This window comes from Puma concolor, chromosome E4, assembly GCF_028749965.1.
Source record: "Puma concolor isolate L17-30 chromosome E4, mPumCon1.1.hap2, whole genome shotgun sequence".
Classification (NCBI taxonomy): domain Eukaryota; kingdom Metazoa; phylum Chordata; class Mammalia; order Carnivora; family Felidae; genus Puma; species Puma concolor.
Window position 1 is genome coordinate 26,627,494 of NC_141683.1, and position 19,964 is coordinate 26,647,457.

General features: G+C 53.7%; 1 protein-coding gene across 18 annotated transcripts in view; it reads right to left on the bottom strand.

The window, feature by feature from the left end:
* The window catches only part of NFASC (neurofascin), a 182,065-nt gene that overhangs the window by 56,139 nt on the left and 105,962 nt on the right, over positions 1 to 19,964 (bottom strand). For 9 of the 18 annotated variants that reach the window (XM_086693727.1, XM_086693733.1, XM_086693736.1 and 6 more), the window contains 7 exons: positions 17,537 to 17,720; positions 11,479 to 11,496; positions 10,592 to 10,697; positions 8,855 to 9,051; positions 8,271 to 8,393; positions 5,647 to 5,817; positions 1,369 to 1,419 (listed from right to left, as the gene is read on the bottom strand). In XM_086693727.1, the coding sequence (XP_086549853.1) occupies positions 1,369 to 1,419; positions 5,647 to 5,817; positions 8,271 to 8,393; positions 8,855 to 9,051; positions 10,592 to 10,697; positions 11,479 to 11,496; positions 17,537 to 17,720 (850 nt within the window). The remainder of the gene's footprint in view (positions 1 to 1,368; positions 1,420 to 5,646; positions 5,818 to 8,270; positions 8,394 to 8,854; positions 9,052 to 10,591; positions 10,698 to 11,478; positions 11,497 to 17,536; positions 17,721 to 19,964) is intronic. The other 9 variants (XM_086693740.1, XM_086693739.1, XM_086693737.1 and 6 more) reach the window with 3 other exon arrangements.

Here is a 19,964-nt window from a genome sequence, read left to right on the forward strand (position 1 = left end):
GAAGGCGGTCCATCTCCATTGTGAGTTCTTGCGAGCTTTGTTTCGTTTCATAGCCCTGGATGGTTCTTACAACTCCCGCTCATTCACCTGTAATCACATCTACCACTAGTCACAAAATTTAAGTGGCTGGAATCAGTCAAACTTATCCCATTGATAAAACAATGCCTCCCTGTATAGTTTATCTTACACAAAGCAAGCAGTTTGGACCAGATGGTCTCTAAGGGACCTTCTGGCTCTGATACACTCTAGCTTCGAGAATCCTTCCATAATAGATTATCTGAAATCCAATTTAGAGAAAGGCACATTCCACACCAGTGCTCCGGGGCTCTTGACACCACGGTAGTTGGCCCCGTTATTTTGAAAACAAACGATGCCCAGAATCCAACAAAGGTCCCCCGCTTCCTTGGGCAGTAAATCTCTTTGGCAGAATCTCAGTGTGGTTCTACCTGTTTGATGCCAAGTTAGAGCCTTTGCCTCTCTCCCCGGCTCACACTCCCCCTCCCACCCCCCCCACTCCAGACCCCAATCATTGTTTATATTAGCACATCACAATGCAGACACTTCCTATCTATTTGAGCCCACAATGACCCCCCTGGGGACCTACAGCCTCAGCTTCCAAGGCATAACGGATGATGGGGGCCAGCTGCCTCGCCAAAGCCAGTAAATGATGTTTCCTCTGGCTGCTCAAGGGAAACAAGACATTCTTGAGCCATGGTGGGAGGTGGGGGCTCAGGTGTGGAAATAGCTAATGACGCTACTAATCAGCTTGAGCAACCAGTTGTGGGCTACGTCAGAAATATGCCTCATGGAAAGTGTCCCATGACTTGCAAGCGTGTGGGTGGGTGGGCACCCACCCATTTGTGCACACTGCTGGAGGAGAGAAGAGACCCAGGCAAGAGAGCCACGGATGGTCCGTCTTCCTTTATACTTACCTTAAAAGAGAACTCAGCAGTGAACTCTCACTCATATTTGCCAGATGGATTTTAAAGACACACGGAGCCTGTGACACGGCACCCCCAGTAACTAAGGCTAGATTGCAGAGCAGGCAATTCACATCCAGACGCGTAGGAGTTAACTAAATGTACCACAAAGCTTTCTGTGTACTGTAAACCACTAGGAGGAACCAGACTTCCGTCTCCTCCTCAACGTGCGTGCGGACGCATCTGTCCTCAGATGCTCTCCATCCATCCGCCACTGATTCCTAAGATTCTACTGAGTCCTCCCAAAAGGTCTTCTGAAGTCCTACCCTGGTCTGACCAACTGTCAGCCCTGCCACCCGGCGTGAGTTAATGACACGGTATCAGTCGAGTTAGGCAAACTGGGGTTAGGACAGGCAAGGTTACTCCCAAGGTTACCGCGGCGACTCACCACTGTATATGTCAGGGTGGTTTCTTAAGGACGAGTCATTATAGGGGTTGTCTGCAATAAACAAAAGAAGGTGAGCAAACAGGAGGCCACGGAGAGCTCATGGAGGCATAAACGGGGAGAGAACAACAGAAACGCAAAGCCACGAAAACAACCGGTGTTTTTTTTTTTTTTTTGCAAAGGAAAGACACGGCAAATTTGAAAAGGAAACGTGCCTGGTGAAGAACAAGCAACATAAAACAGCCCAAAAGAGGGAAGAAAAGGTTAAATCCTGCAAAAGAAGGCAATAATAAGATAAGTTTCTTTTTAATGAAAGAAATTAGGCTTGACCTGTAATGGCTTGATCCTACTATGTTTCCAATCAAATGAGATAAGGATTAGTGGAATCCCGCAGCGGTCTTTTGAACAACTTCCCATCAAAATCCTCAGTGCCCAGGACTCTGGATCAGGCCAGCTCTTGGGGGGGGGGGGTAGCGCAGAGCCCTCCTTGAGAAGGTAAGGTGCAGTGGTGGGAGCTCAGGGCTCAGGGAGAGAAGACAGTCCAAGAGATACAGTTCATCAACAGAGAGAGAGAGAGTGAGACAGAGAGACAGAGAGAGAGGGACGCAGGGGCCCTTGGCAGCTCCCGGTGATCACGGGCTGCCAGCGAGAAGCACCCGGCCTCCCCAGCCCACCTGACCAGCGGGCACCACCCTGGTCTCTGAGATGTCACTGCTGGCAGAAGGCCTCCTTCTACTCCAGGGAGGCAGAGAGAGCCAGGCTGCGGTTCAGATTTTCGGAAGAGAAAGGCAGCCTGGGACAGGAGAGAGAGGGTATGGGCTAGGAGTTTTACACTTGGATGGGAGAAACCCGCTGACCAAGCTAGAGATTCAGAGCTCCTAGACTGGCTGGGGCTGAAGTCATCCCTTCAGCAGGAGGTCGGCGGCTTTGGTTCCGACGTTAGGTAATTAAGACCCTTGGGCATTTAATCCTCCGTGAAAGACATTTTGGAACAGGGCACTGAAGCATGCCAAGGCTGTGCTTTTCATTCTGCTGCCATCCCCGTCCAGCTACTGGGTTCAAGTTTTGATGGTACCAACAGGGGGTGGGGTGGGGGGTACAGCCGACTGGAAGCCAAGCAGACAGCCCTGAGAAGCCAGGGACAGAGTCCAACCGCCCGAGGGAGGCAAGGCGCTGTGCCAGAATATTTGCATATTTGAAGACAGATCAAATCGTGTTACAACCGACTGTAGAGGCTGTGAACAGTCTTCGCTGGGACCGTATTGCATCGCTTCCCAAATCTGCTTAACATCCACTAGGGGAGATGTGCATTATTCAGAACTATCCCTTAAGATGGGACATGTTGAAAAGTCCGAGCCAGTCCGGAGAGTCGGCGTGGGGTCACCTGGAGCTAAGGGTGGGATCCAGCCTGCCGCGGAATGAAGAGGCAGGGTGGCAGAGGGGAGGAGGGGCTGAGGCTGCCTTGGGAGGGGACGGTCCTCCTCTGGCTTGGGAGGACAGGGGCACACAGCTAAAAGGGCCCTGGCTTCATGCTCCTAGGCTCCCGTGCGACCAAGGTGAAACAGAACCCACCTCTTTGCAGAGAAGTGCTCTGAGCTTGGAACTAACCTCACAGTTTGTGGATTCTGCAGCACAGCTGAGAAATTCAGGGAGGCTTTCTGACTCCTAAGAGTGTCACTTAGATTAGAAGTGACATTAGAAGGAAGCAGGCTTAGTGCTTCACTGTCTGCCTCAGCAGAGAAGCCTCCTCCTTCACCACGGTCACCTCTTATTGTGGCAGAAGGCACCCAAAGGGACCTGTTCCGGTGTGGGCAAAGTAGGACACGCACATCTTTGTGAGCCCGACTCTGCTGTTTGTCTTTGACCGCAACCCAAAACAAATTTGAAAAATGATTTCAGATCACCCAGTGTTTTGTATCAGATACCTTTTCCCCCTTCCTTTTACGTAGGTAGTGCAAAATCAGGCATGGTGAGATTGGTTTCTTCCCCCACGGGGCAAGCGGTGGTGGAGGGGCATGGTGAGAAGAGACTTTGAAGCTGTCCTAGCATGGCTATTTTGCCTCCCACCCCCAGACCTGGTTCTGGAGGTACAAGAAAGAGCCTATGTCCTTTCCAGGCAGGAAAGCAGAGAGAGCACAACTGTGCTATTTTAAGCAACTGTGCCCAATTCTGGGCTGGCTCAGATGCCCAGAACTTGCTCCCAGCCAAAGCTGCCCCTGGGAGAACTCCAGGAAGCAGACGGGGTTCTGTTCTCATCACCTGGGGGGGTTCTCGGCGTTCGGAGGAAAGAGTTTTCAGTGGCGAAGGGGACCCCAAAATGAAGCAGAAATAAATATCCTTTCCTTCCTCTGGTAGAGAAAAGGATGTTTCTGGAAAGTCGAACTTCTGAATGTTCAGAATCTCTAGCTGCCTCATTCCGCAGAGGAAGACGCTTTACCATTTCCATCGCCCTGCGTGTACCCCACATGACACTGAGGACCACAGAAGGTCACCTGACTCACTCCCCCAACAGGAGGCTGACTTTCAGCATCGCACCGGGCAAGCAGAAAGGAATCCAGGTGACGGCACCGAAGGCCGTCCGGGGACTGGCTCAGTGAGCATCTTGCCCTCACTGCCCAGCACTGCCAGCCGCATCCTGGCTCCAGAGGCCACTCCGAGGTCCTGGGCAGACCACACTGTCCTCCTCAGCTCAGCCAGCTGGCAGCTGATTGCTCCTGACGTGCACTGAGACACTTCAGGCAGCCCAACTTTCTTCTCTAAGGGTCCCCTCTGGGCCTGGGTCCGGAATAAGAAAGCCAGCGAGGGGCAGCAAGCAGAATGAAGCTGGGTCATCCTGCCAGGAGCACGCGGGGCTTTTCCTGGGGTTTCTGGCCATCCTATTGGTTAGCAAATTATGGGCAGCCTGACACCAACTTTAGAACAGTGCGTCGGGAGCTGCAGAAGCGGGGGAGATGGGCTGGAGGAGGGTTAAATGGGGTCCAGAGAGAAAGAAGATGAGGGAGGAGAAAAGAAGAAAGGAAGAAGGACGGAGGAAGAGATTGAGAAAGCAAAGAGAAGAAAACGAAGAGGAAAAAAAAAAAAAAAGGGAAAAAACTTCCCTACAGGAGAAGGGAAGCAGGAAGAAAGCTGTTCCTTGGGGGTCCGCCCCGATGCCCGGTGGACACGGAGTGTGGGGCTGGGGGCTCTCAGTACCCCCTGCTTCCATCACTGGCAGGGACCGCTGAGGAAAGACGACAGTACGAGGGGGCCAGGCCCCCAGCTGTCGTGAGTGAGGAGTGAGCTCCCCGGGCCTCTCCCCGCGCCCTTCTGGGAGGCGTGTGGGCGCTGGTTCACCCACCTGCGGCAGCTGCCGGTGCCTAGGTGATGCCATTTGCCTGGCCTCCCCCCAAACCACCACCGTCCACGGTGTGCAAAACGGCATTCACAGCTGAGTCAGACAGACTGAGGTCTCCTCTCGAGAAGGCCTGTTACAAACCCACGCTGCAAACTACCACGGCCACTTTGAACCCAATGCCCTAAAGCAGGCTGAGGACTTGAAGCCAGAGCTCCAGGCCGGCGGGTCCCCGGCAAGAAGTATCTCTGTGAACTGACTAGGTTTCCTCCTCCGTGGAGGGCCACCGGTGCTGAGCGGATCGGGAAATGCCGACTCCCCTTGGCACCAGCCAAACGGCGTCAGGAAATAAAAACGGCAACAAACAAAACCAGGACATAAGTCTGCAACTTGCAAACGCAGTCATTCCATGCGGTCCAGCGTACACGTGTTACAGAATCACGCACAATTCATGGCGGTGTCCCTACTAATTTGGCTATTCTGTACTATGGCTTTATTCTAGAAGTACAGACAACCATACAACGGCTAGACATAAAAGAAATACTCAAGCTGAGTGCACGAGAGAGATGCCAGATGGCCACTCGAAGCAGTGCTTCTCCGATGCCGCTGTGTGTCCAGGGCACCTAGAGAGCTAACGGGGAACACGGAGGCCGGGACCGTGGAGGCAGGTTAGGGCTGAGCCTGGGATGGTTGCCCAGTTGGCCAGGTGACTCGGGCCGACACCGAAGCTTGAGAGGCACTGACTTAGAGCGGGACCAAGTTTAACCCAAGGCTTCAGAATGAAGAGATGTCATTTCAAGTGGCTCAAGTGGCTGAGGCACAATGAGCCGGGAGGATTCCCTGGTCAGTCTCGGGGACAAGGCTTCCCCCAGACCCAGGTGCCTGGGGCTCCATGAGCTCAGTGGGCTTGTGCCCCTGGCTCCTGGCCCCCGGCAGGGACCCGCACTTACTGGTGAGGACCTTGAGGGTGAACGCGTTCTTCTGCTGGATGGTGTGGGTAAAGTGGAAGCGGGCGTTGCAGCTGTAGTCTGTCTGCATATCCTGCAACATCACGTTAGAGAAATACAGGTCTCCGTTGTGGCCCTGGGAGACGCGCTTGTCTTGGGTGATGGGCTCCATGGCTATTAGGAAGCAGAGGTACAGAGGGAGGTTAGCAGCAATGGTAACAGTAATACAATCATGATAGTTCTGGCAATCGAGGACCAACAGGGCGCCCGGTGGGTCAGGAATTCAACGTTATTTGGTCTAATCCTCTCAACTCTGAGGCAAGGCTTATTCGCATTTTACAGATAAGAGAGCGGTGGATTTAATGTGTCCTGCGTTGCAAAAGCAGTGGCGGAAGGGCAGGATTCAGATTCACACCGGTCTGCCCACCACACCCATGCTCTATGGCCATACGTTTCCACCTCCTGTTCATGCCAGAGAAACTCTGGCCCCGAGCCAGAGGGAGGGATTTGCTTCCCAAATCAAGAGTCAAATTCACTTGTTTTCTATTTGAAGCTCTTACTCCCACCAGCACTAGCAATTATAATCGCAAGATACATACTAATCAATGATATGCACCATCAATTTTAGGGTGCTTCCTAATTTCAGCGATGGTTAAGATATGAAAATGGTGCTTTTTGGAATTAGTGACATCCTGGGAGTGGCTGAGGAGGCTGACTACATGACGTAAATTCAAACGACCAAGTTTCCAGGTGATTCGGTTTGTAAAAGTACACTCATAAGGCCGACTATTCATAGCTAACTCCTTCCTACCCCCCCCACAATTGTTTATTAAGTCACTATTTCTTTTTTTTTTTTTTTTGAAGTTTATTTATTTTGAGAGAGAGAGCACACGCGAGCAGGAGGGGGACAGAGAGAGAGGGAGAGAGAATCCCTGTCGGTGCAGAGCCTGACTAGGGGCTCAATCTCATGAACTGTGAGACCAGAACCCGAGCCAAAAATCAAGAGCGGGAAACTCAACTAACTGAGCTGCCCAGGAGCCCCTTAAGATGCTACTTCACCAGGCTCAAAGTTAACGATGCCAACCCTTCAACGATGGGCTGGTCGGTTCTGCAAATCATTTACCCCAAGATTTACTGTAGGCCTACTGTGTGCCGGGCACTGTGCCAGGTATTGGTGGAAGAGAGCCGAATCTAGCAGAAGGTGCAGCAGATAAACAAATCATCACGGTGCAGGGTGGTGAGTGGGGAGCCCCCGGTAAGAAGGGGATGGGCTGAGAAGAGAAGCACCCAGTTCCTTCCAGGGTGCCCTCATCTGGGGTTTGGAGGCCGCATGACACTTACCACACAGAAGAGACAGGGCCCTAAGAGGTTTCTAAGCAGCAGAAACAGTGTGTGCTAAAGGTGAGCGCACACAGCTGGGGCAAGGGGTAGGGGAAAGGCTGGGGAGGCAGATCAGGACGGGAAAGAAGTCTGGACTTTGTCCGAGGTGATGGAGGAGGCAGGGAAGGGCTCGGAGCATACAAGTGAAACTATCAGATTCATTTTTGGGAAGACCAAGGAGGCCGGTTGTGGCTGATTATGGCAACCCCGGGAAATGCGGATGGTGGCCTGTGTTGGAGAGACGCCAGCAAGGGTCACGAGATCTGCCCGGGAGGCAGCATGGACATAAGCTGGTGACGGGAGTGATGCAGGGGATGAGAGGGTCTGAGCTGTTAGCTAACTAACCAACCCTCCAGCCCGTGGCCGGGCAGCCTTCCCCAGGCGTATGCACCATGGCGACGTAGCGAGAGAATGAATGAGGGCAAAGCCCTCTGTCTGCAAAACAACGCGCAACTCTGCCTCCTCGACAGGCAGCCTCTTTCAGAAGCAGGCCGCTAAAAACTCGGGGATGGACGGATGACGCATGATAAGCAGGCAGGCAGGCAGATCTATACGTCGAGCGATGGATGGATAGACAGGGGAGCAGGTATGGAAGGAGGCGGAGGGGAAGCCGGGAAGACACAGACAGCGGAGCTCCGGTGGCCTTTATAACTCACGCCCCCACTTATTTTGGTTGAAAATGTGGGAAGAAACAGGTCCAGAGTGGTGAAGAGTCTCAGTCCAAAACAGAACCGAACAAGCTCTCGACGATACTCTGTCCCTCTGCAAACACCGTCTCCCTATCGCTCCTTTATCAAAGGTTACATCCCTGTGCCTGGCTGTGTCCCCGTAAATCCAGAACGACCAGAGATTGAACCACGAGGCTTTCTGTCAACTCGCCATCATCACAAATATTACTGAGCACTTTACCGTGCATCTGGCTCTGTTATAAGCATTTTGGCTGTATGACCTCATTTATCCTAACAATGGTCCTATTAAAGAGGGACAGCGGTTAGCCCTTTTTCTTCCAGAAGAGGAAACTGAGGCCCAGAGATGTTAAGCAACTTGCTCAAGATCACACGGCTATCAGCAGTCAGGCTAGGAAATTAGCCTGAGCGGCCTCTCACCGTGTTCTCAGCCACGTGGCCCCTTTACACCGGCTTCTCACAAGTGAAGGCCTTCCAGCCTTGGGCAAGCCCTTCCCATTTCACACACCCACTCCCCTCCTTAAGATTAAAGTAGAAATCAAACGCCCCCCCAAGACTTACAGCTGCTCATCCAGAAGATGACTGGGGACGGAAGTCCGGGTGGGGGGTTGCACTGGAGGGTCAAGGGAGCACCTTCTTGAACCACGACAGGGTCTAGGTTTTCCTTGGGCCACAGGGGAGATTCTGGGGAGAGTCAGACAGAGGCGGGTGAAATGAGGGGGATGGCTGGGGCCGAGGCAAGGAGCAGGTTAGAGGCAGAAATGCAAGGGGGAGAAGGACAAAGGGAGATGGGAGAACAAGGGAGTGGGGAGAGAGCCCCCCGTGGGTCTAGGCGAGGTACAGCGAGAGAATAGAGGCCATTTGTCTAAATAAATGCACAGCTTCAAAGGCTCCTCTCCTTCCTCTCCTCCCTTGCCCAGAGGGCAGGTGAAGTTGCTCAAGACTGGTTTGGTAGCCTCCTCTCCCAGGAATCTTTCTGAGTAGGGGGAAGTGCGCTCCTCCTCAGAGGCAAACAGCAAGCAGGACTTGCAGGGCACCAAGGCAGCCAAGGGCAGGGCGGCCTTTCTGGAATGACCCTCCATGCTCCCCCCCCCATTACTCCAGAAGCAGGGCATGCCGGTCCCCCCTCTGTCCATGCTACTCACTGGACACCTGCAGGCGGATCCTATTGGACAGGGCCGTGCCAAATTTGTTCCGGGCAAAGCACTGGTATTCCCCTTCATATTCCTCGGGCCGCCCCCCACTGCGGAAGTCGATCACCAGGGTCCCGGATCTCCTCCTCATTGACACCCGGGGGTCCTTGGCGATGTTGAAGAACCTGCTGTTGCGAGTCCAGTGGAAGCTGTGTATGATGGGGGCGGGGGAGGGGGCGCGGAGGGGAGAGGCAGGACCACAAAGAGAAACAGGGTGGGCTCCGGGCTCCAGGTGAGAGCCTTGGGGCTCTGGTCCCTGACCCTGTCCCATAACCGCACCTCCATACCAGTGGGTCCCACCCTGGTTGAGCGGCAGAACTGACCGGGAAGCCTGATAAAATGCAGAGTCCTAGGTGGCAGTCAGATGACCGTGTGGGGGGCATGTTCCTGACATTAGCGCTCTTACCCAGCCAAGGCTGGGAGTCATGGCTGGAAGTGGTAGATACCCACATAGCCACCGGGGGACAATGTTCTTTGTGGGAACAGGCAGGGACTTTTAGTTTTTATTTATTTTATTATTATTATTAAAAAATATTTATTTCTTTTTGAGACAGAAAGAGAGAGGGCGTGTGTGAAAGTGGCGGGGGGGGGGGGTTGCGGAGAGGCAGAGAGAGAGGGAGAAGGAGGCAATCCCAAGCAGGCTCCACACTGTCCACTCGGGGCCTGACTCGGAGCTTGATCCCATGAACCATGAGATCGTGACCTGAGCCAAAAGCAAGAGTCAGACGCTTAACCGACTGAGCCACCCAGGTGTCCCTAGGCAGGGAGTTTGATTTTTTGTAATATTTCACCCAGGCCAAGCACATCGGGGAGCTGGCTCTGCCTCTCCTGTCTCATTCGATAACCAACTCTAAAGCCAAAGCCAAAGAGCAATGGCCCGGGTTATCCATGCTCCTGCTCGTGGGTGCAGAAGACAGCAGTGGCCGCACCTTCTAGCCCAGGAGGGCCAGCTTTGAAAGAACAAGCAGCCCTCACAAAACTGAGCCCAGAGGGGAAGACGCTAGAATCTCCCTCTCCTTCTGGGGGGTGGGGGTGTGTGCACAGCTGTCCAGAACATAACCTTAAAAGAAGCAGGAGTGGCTGCTCAGTGTCTCAGAATCACTGTTACTGCAAAGGAACCGTGGGGGGCAAAGACCAAACTTCAGAAGTAAGGCCATCTATGCCCTGCCTGACCCTGCAGGGTGACCCTGTTCCTTCCACCCTGGGTGAGAGAGGCCTTGCTCGTTCTCAGGCTCACGCAGACCAGGTGGGGGGTGGGCAGAAGAAGGCTGCCATATACCCAAGGCTCTGTCCTGCCTCATTTCCCCTGACAGACACCTGCACGGGGTCCTGTCATGTTTGGTCCGAATCAGGCACGAGGCTCTGGAACAGTCCAGCCTGTGGAGGCTGCTTTGAAGACGGGGGACCAATAGCAGAACATCTCCGAATCTCCAGGGTTTTCTGTCGGGCCGGAGACAAACCTGGCCTGGGGGCGGGGGTGGGGGGTGGGGGCAGTGCAGTCAGAGGCCTGGGTTTAAATCTAAGCTCTGCCCTTTTCAATCTGGGAGACCTTGGCAAAGGGGCATAATATTTCCGTGCTTCTGTTTCATGTCCTCTTCAGGAGGACGGGGGTTCTTCTCTGAAGAGCAGGGGTGTGGTCTCAATGCCCTCTTTGCGGGGCCCCTTGGATTTACCTGCCAGCGCACTCACCTGGGGGCCGGGTTCCCCTTTGCTTCACACTCAATCAAGATGTTATCACGGGGATCCACGATGTGGTCCTTCACTGACTGCTTGGTGATGGTCGGGGGCTGGGACACTGCAACAGCACAAACAGGGAGCCGTCAGGATTGTGGGGACCTGCCGGGGGCCCCGGGTTCGGGGAATGGCTGAAATTAACATCTTCAGGAGCCACAGGACAAGCAGGCAAACGGGGGGCGGGCAATGCCTCCTTTTGGGGACCCAGCTCCTTAAACGGGGCCGCAGGAAAGGGGGTTATGCCAAAGACTGAGCCTAAGAAGAAACCCTCGAAGATCTCATGGGATCCCTACGAGAAACTTTTGTTTTACCCATTCTTCTATCCCAACACTCAGTATGATGCCTTGTGCACAAGAGTTCTTGATATATGTTTGTCGAATGAATAAAGGAACCCAGCGCAGGTCACATTCCAGAGCCTAGTAGCCGTGATGGTTCTGAGCCCTGGAGGGTCAACAGACGGCCGAACTGTGGTGAGGCTGGAGCTCACAGGTTCAAGTTCCCAGGGCCTGGGCCCAAAGAACCAGCTCCTCTCACGCTTGGTCCCCACCTCCAGTGTTCTCCGCGGTGCTCCTTGCCAGCAACCCGAGGGTGGGGAGCGGAGGCCCTTCTTAACCCACCTGCTCCTCTGCCCTTCCCAGCAACAGGAATCTCCGGGTGGATGGCTGCCGTCCCCATGTGATAAGGGACCGCACTCCAGGGCCCTGGTGTCAAGAAACCCCCAGCAGGCAGGGTGGAGAGGCGGCTGATCCCCCCCCATCTCCTCACTTGGCCTTCTCCCACCCTCCCTGCTGCCCTCCCACCTCCCAGAGGCACAGGTGCACAGAGGCGCCCGGGGGACTTACGCTCATTCTGAATGCTTGCTGTTAGTTCCGATGGGTTAGCATTGTGAGGGGGAGAAAAGAAGACAGCGGTTATAGGTTATCGTACACGACTACTCGCCCAGGGATCCTCACGCCCCAGCCTGCCGGGAGAGTAGGGCTGCAGCGCTCGGTGGAAGAGCCACCCAGAGGTGGGGACGGACTCGGCGAGCGCTTCACGGAGGCGACATTTCCCCGGGGAGCTCAAACCACGCAGTTGAGCAGAAAGACCGGCTTCTGATCAAGTGGTGTTGCCGGGAAAGCCCAACTATCGAACGGGACGATGCTGCTGGAAAGAGGCTGGGCTCTAAAGGTGCCGTCCACCCTCTCTGGACGCCATTGAGGAAAGCGGGCCCCCTGGCCAATGGTGCCCGGGCGAGGCTGAGGCTGAGAAGCCTGGCAGCAGCAGATCTGAACCAGGGCTATGAGGCAAAGCCCACACGGTCCGCAGGCCTCGCTCCTTCCGCTGCACCTTCTTCTCTGTCCCACATGCAAGCACCTTCTTGCCTATCCTTTGGAAAATTCTAGGGACCGATGAATCACCGCGGCTCTGCTCATGGCAGAAATACGCTGCCCTACGGAAATCCCTCTTCCAAACAAGTGCAGGGATGAAACAGAGCCCACCACTCTTTTCTGTGCTTTTTACGAAAAGGATGAAGAGGCAGGTAGCAAAGGTCTGCCCCAACGCCCACCTGAGATGTGCGGGTGCTCGTGTACAGGTGTGTGCATGTTTGAGGTCGGGCTTCTCAAACCCTGACAAGTGTATGAATCACCCAGGCTGGCGGGGGGCGGGGGGGTGGCGGGTCTGGTTAAAATGCAGATTCTGATTTAGCAGACCCCGCGTTTCTGACAAGCTGGTGGTCTGTGTGTACCATGCTTCGAACGGCAGGATCTTCGATGGTCATGTGCTTCCTGGGGAGGAGGTCTTGGTTAAAATTCGCAGAAAGGAGAACATGTGTTTCCGTAACTTCGTAAGATGTCCCTCCTTTATGGTTCTATCGTGAAGTAACAGGCCGTGCGTATCTCACGCTGGTGCGGATATCAGATATGTGTTGATGCCGTGGGCTGACTTCTTCAGAGTGGGTGCTTCCCCGGGAAGCAAAGGCTGCGGGGGAGCCAAGGTGACCTTGAAGCTTTCTGACTCAGCCACAGTGAGTTGTGGAAGAGGAGTCCAGGGGCCCAGAGAAGGGCGGTGTGGTGCAGGCAGGGCTAAGGCAGGACCAAGAGGTGCCGGGAGAGTCACGAGAGAGAAGACAGACATGGGAGAGGAAAGGTGGAGTGTGGCAGGAACGTGTCCCCTGCCATCCACACTGTTGGTACGTGAAAGTCTCGAGTAAGACCCACAAAAAGGTTCAAAACAATTCTTTCAAGTGGGCCAGGGTTGTGTGTCTGCTGGGGCACTGAAATATTTTATCCGCTTTGCCATTTGCCTGGGTGCAGCCTCGGCGGGAAACAAAAAGGAATGAAAAGTCCGGGGAAAAGCAGAAATCTGTCGTTTCTGAACACGTGCTCCCGGCAACTCCCCATGATGGCATCTTCACCCATATAAGATCTTCCTGCCAGGGGCCCAAGAAAGATAGTTCTGGAAAGCCAGTGTGGTTGGGCATGGAGGAGGAGGAGGAGGGGAGAACGGGCCATTTTCAGGAGAAGTAGGCCCTTTGACCACTAGCCCAGGTTTGCGGTTTCTTCATCTCAAGACACAGTTGATGTCTCTTGGGTCCTCACACACAGTGGAGGGCTCTGTCCTTGTCCTGGCAGGGGTTTTGCTTTGCCCACATGGCCTTCAAGCCTCTCTTTTATAAAATCAAAGGCTGGCTCAATGGAAAGAGCCCTAGACATTATCCAGGGAATCTCAGATTCTTAGAAGGGAAGTCATTCAGTTAAGGGCACGTAGCAAATTTGCTGCAGAACTGAAATAAGGACCAGTTCTCCTGTAGCCTGGTCCAAAGCTCCTTTCACAGATCCGTCCTTGGCCAGAGAGGCGGGTGGGCCAAGTGGGGCCCCAACACTCTCTCCTCCTTGACATTCTGGACAAAGGAGAGTAAGGAGGGAGGTCTTAGGGGGAGTGGAGACCCTCAGAGCTGGCTGGATGCTGTCCCCAGCCCCACACTGAAATCAGGCCAGGGGCCTCTTGAGAGTCTAATTCCCTAAGGAGGTAATGACATCTGCAACCGCCATTGTGCCACCAAGGAATTTATTACAGAGACACAACCAAACCAGAGGACAAGCCACCATAGGGAGGCGACCGTGAGGACCGCGTGCCTGGGGACAAGGGCAGCCTACTTAGTCCTGTGACACTCCCCCCCCGCCCCAAACCCTCTGTTACACCACCTGCCCTTCTCTCCATCTATAGAACTTGCTGGTGATGTCAAGTGGAAAATGAGTTTGCTCTTCTGCCTTCCAAGGGGGAGGAAAAGTCTTCCAATGAGCTCTGCAGGGGGTAAGGCAGGTGCCTGCCCCGTCTGCAAGGTTCCTTTATCCGTGCACTTCTTCTCTCTCCCTGGCTGGTATCTACAGTCCCTGGCACCCAACCCATCCCTGGAGGATGGAGTGTGTGTGTGTGTGTGTGTGTGTGTGTGTGTGTGTGTATTGAGGTCGTCCTGCAGCACTATTTGGGATGACAGTGAGGAAGAAACGTTCCTCCCACCCCGCCGTCTCCTCTGTGGGCTCCTAGGAGAAAAATGCCCAGTCCCTTGACGTGGGGAAGGGGACAGAGGGGCGAGCTGCCAGCAGACTCACTTTTTGGCAAACCCACTCTTGTTGATGAGGCGACCCTTTGCTTTCTTCAAAGGTCACGCTGTTCTCCTTGGGGCTGGTGAGGGGGGGTGAGGCGGGTGCGTGTGACTCTGCTGGCACAGCGGCGGGAGCTGGAGGCCGGGGCTTCAATGAGGGATTGTGTAGCCGCCGGGGGCTATTCCAGGAAGCCTGCTGGGCCCAAACTCCCCAGAGCAGAAGCAGTGCCCCGGTCCTCAAGGCACAGATAATGCCCCCTGAAGGGGCAAGCGAGCGGAAGGGCACCCCTGACGGGGCAGCCTCTAGCCAGAGCCCCCGCAGCCTCTCCCAGAAGAGTGCCTGGCCTTCACTTCTCCCACATCTGGGCTCTTATGAATAACGCTGCAGTGAACGTGGGGTGTAGGCATCTCTCTCTTACCTTTTGTGACAACACGGATAGGCCCTGAGGACCTTACGCTGAGTGAAATTAAGTCAGAGAAAGACAGATCCGGTATGTTCTCACTCTATGCAGAATCTAAAAACTTCACACTCAAAGAAACAAAGTAGAATGGTGGTTGCCAAGGGCTGGGAGGGGGGCGGGAAAGTGGGGAGATGCTGGTCAAGGCATACAAAGTTCCAGCTCTAAGATGGGTATGTTCTGGGGACCTAACGTACGGCCTGCAACTGTAGTTTAACAGAACTATATCATACACCTGAGAGTTGTTGAGAGAGCAGATCTTCAAAGTTGCCACTCCATACACACGAAAGGTAATTATGGACATGTCAACTAACCCATGGGGTCATCATTGCGTAATATATACGTGTAGCAAATCATCAAGTTGTACACCTTAAACTTACGTATGTTGTATGTCAATAAATACCTCAATGACTCTGGGGGGAGAGGAATAAGAACGTATGGTCTTTCCCCAGCCCCTCCCACCGGGCCACGGCCTAGGGTTAAGAAGGAAGGGTGGGCTCAGGTAACTTGGGGGGCACCTGTTATGCTGGGCCCAGCAAGAGGGGAAAACCTGGCTGAAGAGGACCTCTTCCCTGGGCAACTGGGTCCCCTCTGAAGGGCTGGCCTTCTCTTGTCTTGCATTCATCTTCTGTAGGCTGATTCTGGACATGTCACCAGGGCCACTGAGCCCGCAGCCGGCAGGGAGGTATAGTGCATAGGAGGCATGCTTCGGGCAGGCATCATGAGTTTCCTGTTGTGCGGCAGCCCGGGGCACGAGGCCTGGTGTCACAAAAGACCTCACCCCCTCATTCAGAGAGGTGCTGTAGTCATGTGCTGGCCCTGCCACTTATGAGCTGGAGACAACGGCTTTATTTCTCTGCACCTCGGTTTTCTAACCTGTCAGCGAAAGATGAGACTCAGAGGAGATGCTTCTAAAGCACTTAGCTTTCAGCCAGACATGTGGCAGCTGCTACTCTGGTGAGTTCCAAGAACTAAAAGAAGGTGGGATTAGCAGAGGGAGGGGTGGGGCATATCGAGTGCCAACCTGGTCATCAAGTTGTACATCTTAAAGAGACCTGGGATCTATTCATGAATCCATCACCCATTTGCTGTGTGACCCAGAGCAAGGAAAGGTCTATGTTTCCTTCAATGCATTTCCGGAAGTAGGGGACACTCTAGGCCCTCCTCACGGACACTGAGGTGGGGAGATGGTGGTGGGGGAGGTCAGGGCACTTGTGGCTCTTTGCCCCACACGCGGTACTCTGGAGAGACCGACTGCTAGCTCACCTGCCCATGGCTCCGGTAGAGCTTTAGAAATCAGACTCCTAACAAAGATGTCAAAGCCATCTATTTATAAGTTCTTCTTGAAGGAACCCCTCACCCACTAGCCCCAGGGATCAAAGTGGCAAGTGAATGAGTGAGGAGAAGCAGCAGAAGAGAAATGAGCCTTCACCACTTCTTTGATAACCCAATTTCCTCTGTATCCCTCTGCTCTCCAGGGACTTAGCCTTATCGTGCTCCTTATTAGACTGTCTGCCTGGGATTGTTAATGAGAGACTCTTCCTTGAGCTATCAGTGGAGATGGTCTCCACGGGAACAGTTCATTTCATGACACCCCCCCCCCCCTTCAGTGAGCACACACACACGCACACACACACGTGCATGCACACACACATACATGCACTTGGGGCTATTGGGAAGGCAACAGGGCCTTGCCTGTCTTCTTTCGTATACTTTCTGCTGGCCTTCTCTTACCCAGAAGTGGCCACTCCTCTGGGCAGTTATTATTTGTAGGGTTGAGTGGGGCGGGGGGCGCTGAAGTATGTGTAATTCTTCTCCAAGCTATGCTGACTCCCGGCCCCAGGGTCTGGCTTTGGAGAGCTCAGTGGGCACTTCTTGGAGGCTGTATCCCTCTCCCAGCCCTCCCCGGACATCTGTCACCTGGACAGAGCCCAAGTCAGCATCGGCATCATGTGGATCCCATCTATTTCTGGAAGCAGGGCACAGGGGACAGAGGTGGTATGCCCACATCAGGGCACTGGAATGCCAAGACATTCTGGTGGAGGTGTCAGAATTGTGGCAAAGGGGGTACGCAGCTAAATGCAGGGCCATGGAGCATGGCTGCCAGTCAATGAGCCACTTACGAACGTAGCAACAGATATGGCTGCAAGAGACATGGCTGTCAGCATCCCAAACCCCTTCTTTTATGATTCTGATGGCCAAATCATGCCCCCACCATGGGAAACAGAATGATACAGATTTTACTTTCCAACTTCGCCACGGGAGAGGCAAAAACAAACAGAAGGAATCAGCACCTGGGTTTTGGACCCTGGCATTAAAATGGAGCTCTATTTTAATGTTTCATTTAGCCCCAGCCTTCTGCGAAATAATTCCCTTCCCCACCCTCCCCAGGCCGTCCCTCCTGATTAGTCCAGCCACGAGGGCCTAGGATCCAGCTCAGATATTAGGAAGGCAAATGAGAACTATCCATTGCACTTGGTCCTTGGAAACTCCACTTTGACGGGCAAGTCAAGACTGCAGAGATCGGAGGCAGGAGAGTGGAGGGAAGAACTCCTGAGTGACACACTGACTTTCAAATCTGCCACCTCCAGTCCTGCTCGGCAGGCTCCAGGCAGCCCCAACATCAGCTCAGCCACAGTCCTCAGAGATCGTGCCGCGCAATTCGTCTCACATTCCCAAACACAGATCTGCTTCCGTCAATTCTTTGCAGGGAAACCCAGCTCTGCATCCAGAATCACTTCCCCTCTCCCCAACCTCTTCCAAAGTTGGTCTTCACTCCCCGCCAACCTCCCATCCCCTCCCAACTCCTCTGCCCCAAATCAGGAGAATCAAAGAGGATGGGGCAGGACTCACGATCCATAGGAATCTCGATGGCCCCGCTGAGGCTGAGGAGGCAGAGCAGGAAGGCTGCGTGGACCCAGGGCGGCGGCTGCTGCTGCCTGGCCATCCTCAGTACTGGGCCCCGCTCCCTGCTCCCCGGCCCGCGGGGTCTTGCTGCCTCCAGCAGCTCTAACTGGGCCTCTCGGACAGAGTTCAGCTGTGGAAAGAAATACAATGCCAAGTGAGTTTTTCTTGAACTTGTGGTCTGTTCTAGCAATCCTCCGGGGCCTGAAGGACTCCAGGGTCCTGTTGGTCACAGACCAGTGTTTTAGAATAGGATTTCTCAACCTTGATGGACATGTGGGACCCACAATTCTCTGTGTGGGGAACTGCCTTGGGTATTATTGCAGGACGTTTCGCAGCATCCCTGGCGTCTATCCACTAGATGCCAGTAGAACCCACTCCTGCCTCCAATCGAAAATGTCTCTAGACATTGCCAACTGTCCCCTGGAGGACAAAACCACTCCCGGTTGAGAACCACTGTTCTAGAAGGAAGGGCAACTCCGCTTGGAATAATCCTGGAAACAAACACTGTCCCACTGGCCCAGCACCTAGAAGATGCCATGCACTAGGCCAGTGAGAAACACACGAATCTCAGAGCTTCTAGGAACCCTATGTGTTGTATGGGCCTGGGTTTGAGTGGGTCTGGGGTAGGGCACAGAAAAAAGATCACACTGATGTCCTCTGATCCAGGGGCAGAGTGAAGGCAGCTGCACTGAGGGTTAGGGGTTAGACAGGTGGAAGCTGGTTGCTCATTGGGACTTTTTTTTTAAATGAATTTCTGCAGATGTTTTGTGCACAAAGGTATGGTGGCCCTGATGTTGTCCCTTTAGAGATAATGGCAGTGCTGAGACTATGACCCAGAAGAAGGGGCTTCCAGGGGGTTGGTAGAATGAGCGACATTATGACCGCCCAATGTTCACATCCTCAAGCACAAGAAATCATTCTAAGGCCTGCAAGGGGAAGGATTAAAAATGGTTGCCCAAGGGGCCTGGGAGGAGTCCTTAAGAGATAAACCCTTTTCCCCTCCTCCTGAGAGAGAAAAGCAAGGATGGCTACGGAAGGTGGGTGGGGGGTGAATGAAATAGATAAAGGGGATAAGAGTACACCTATCGAGATGAGCACCGAGTCATGTGTAGAACTGTTGTCATTATATTGTGCATCTGAAACTAATGTAACACTGTATGTTAACTATACTTGAAACAAACAAACAAAAAAAGAATGAGATACAGTGCTTTAAGACTGCCACAGTTTCCAGAACATGGGATCTTAAAACTTGGTCCAGTTTGCTGTTCTGCCATGGGGGCCAAGTCAAAGAGGATGGCTGGAGGCAGGTCCCCCAGGATTCTTCTCTCACCTGTACACTGTCACCAGCTCCCGTCTGTCCTGACTGAGGCTGTCGGGCACAGGAGCAGGGCTCCAAGGCTTGCTCCTGGGAGACAAGGTTATGCTTCTGAAGACCCGGGGGATGAGGACCCTCCCCTGTGCCAGGATGTGGGGCGGGCTAAAGGATTCTGATTCAGGGGCGCCTGGGTGGCGCAGTCGGTTAAGCGTCCGACTTCAGCCAGGTCACGATCTCACGGTCCGTGAGTTCGAGCCCCGCGTCAGGCTCTGGGCTGATGGCTCAGAGCCTGGAGCCTGTTTCCGATTCTGTGTCTCCCTCTCTCTCTGCCCCTCCCCCGTTCATGCTCTGTCTCTCTCTGTCCCAAAAATAAATAAAAACGTTGAAAAAAAAAATTTAAAAAAAAAAAGGATTCTGATTCAGATTTCAGCAGTTTCTGTCCTGGACGCTGGGCCCAGCAGCAGCCCCCAACCTCACATGTTTCTGGACCCCATCTACTTCCTTCCCGCTGCTTCCGCCTTGGTTTCGGTCACCATCATTTCATGGCAGCGACCACAGCAGCTTCCTGAGTGGTCTCCCCACCTCCACTCTTTTTTTTTCTTTGTTTTTAAGATTTTGGTTTTGAGTAATCTCTACACCCAACGTGGGGCTCGAACTTATAACCCCGAGGTCAAGAGTCGCATGCTCTACCAAATGAGGCAGCCGGGTGTCCCTCCCCACTTCTACTCTTACCCCTCTGACTCATTCTTCACCCATCACCAGAGGTGTCATTTTCTAAAGTGTGGATACAAATATGCCAGGCCCCAGTCAACTCACTAGCTCACAGATGCCCGACAGTGAAATCCTCCCTAATGGAGTCCCCTCTCCAACCTCCCCTCTCATCACCCCCCCTCTGTGTTCCAGCAAGTACTGGTCATCTCCTAGGTCCCATCATGTGTCGTGCTCTGTGACTTCTACACAGATTAGCTTCTGTCTAGAACATGCTTTGAATCTGCCCTCTCACGATTTTTGCCAAGTGTGACTTCCCTCGTCTGTACTCCTGAACACCATTTGTGGCCC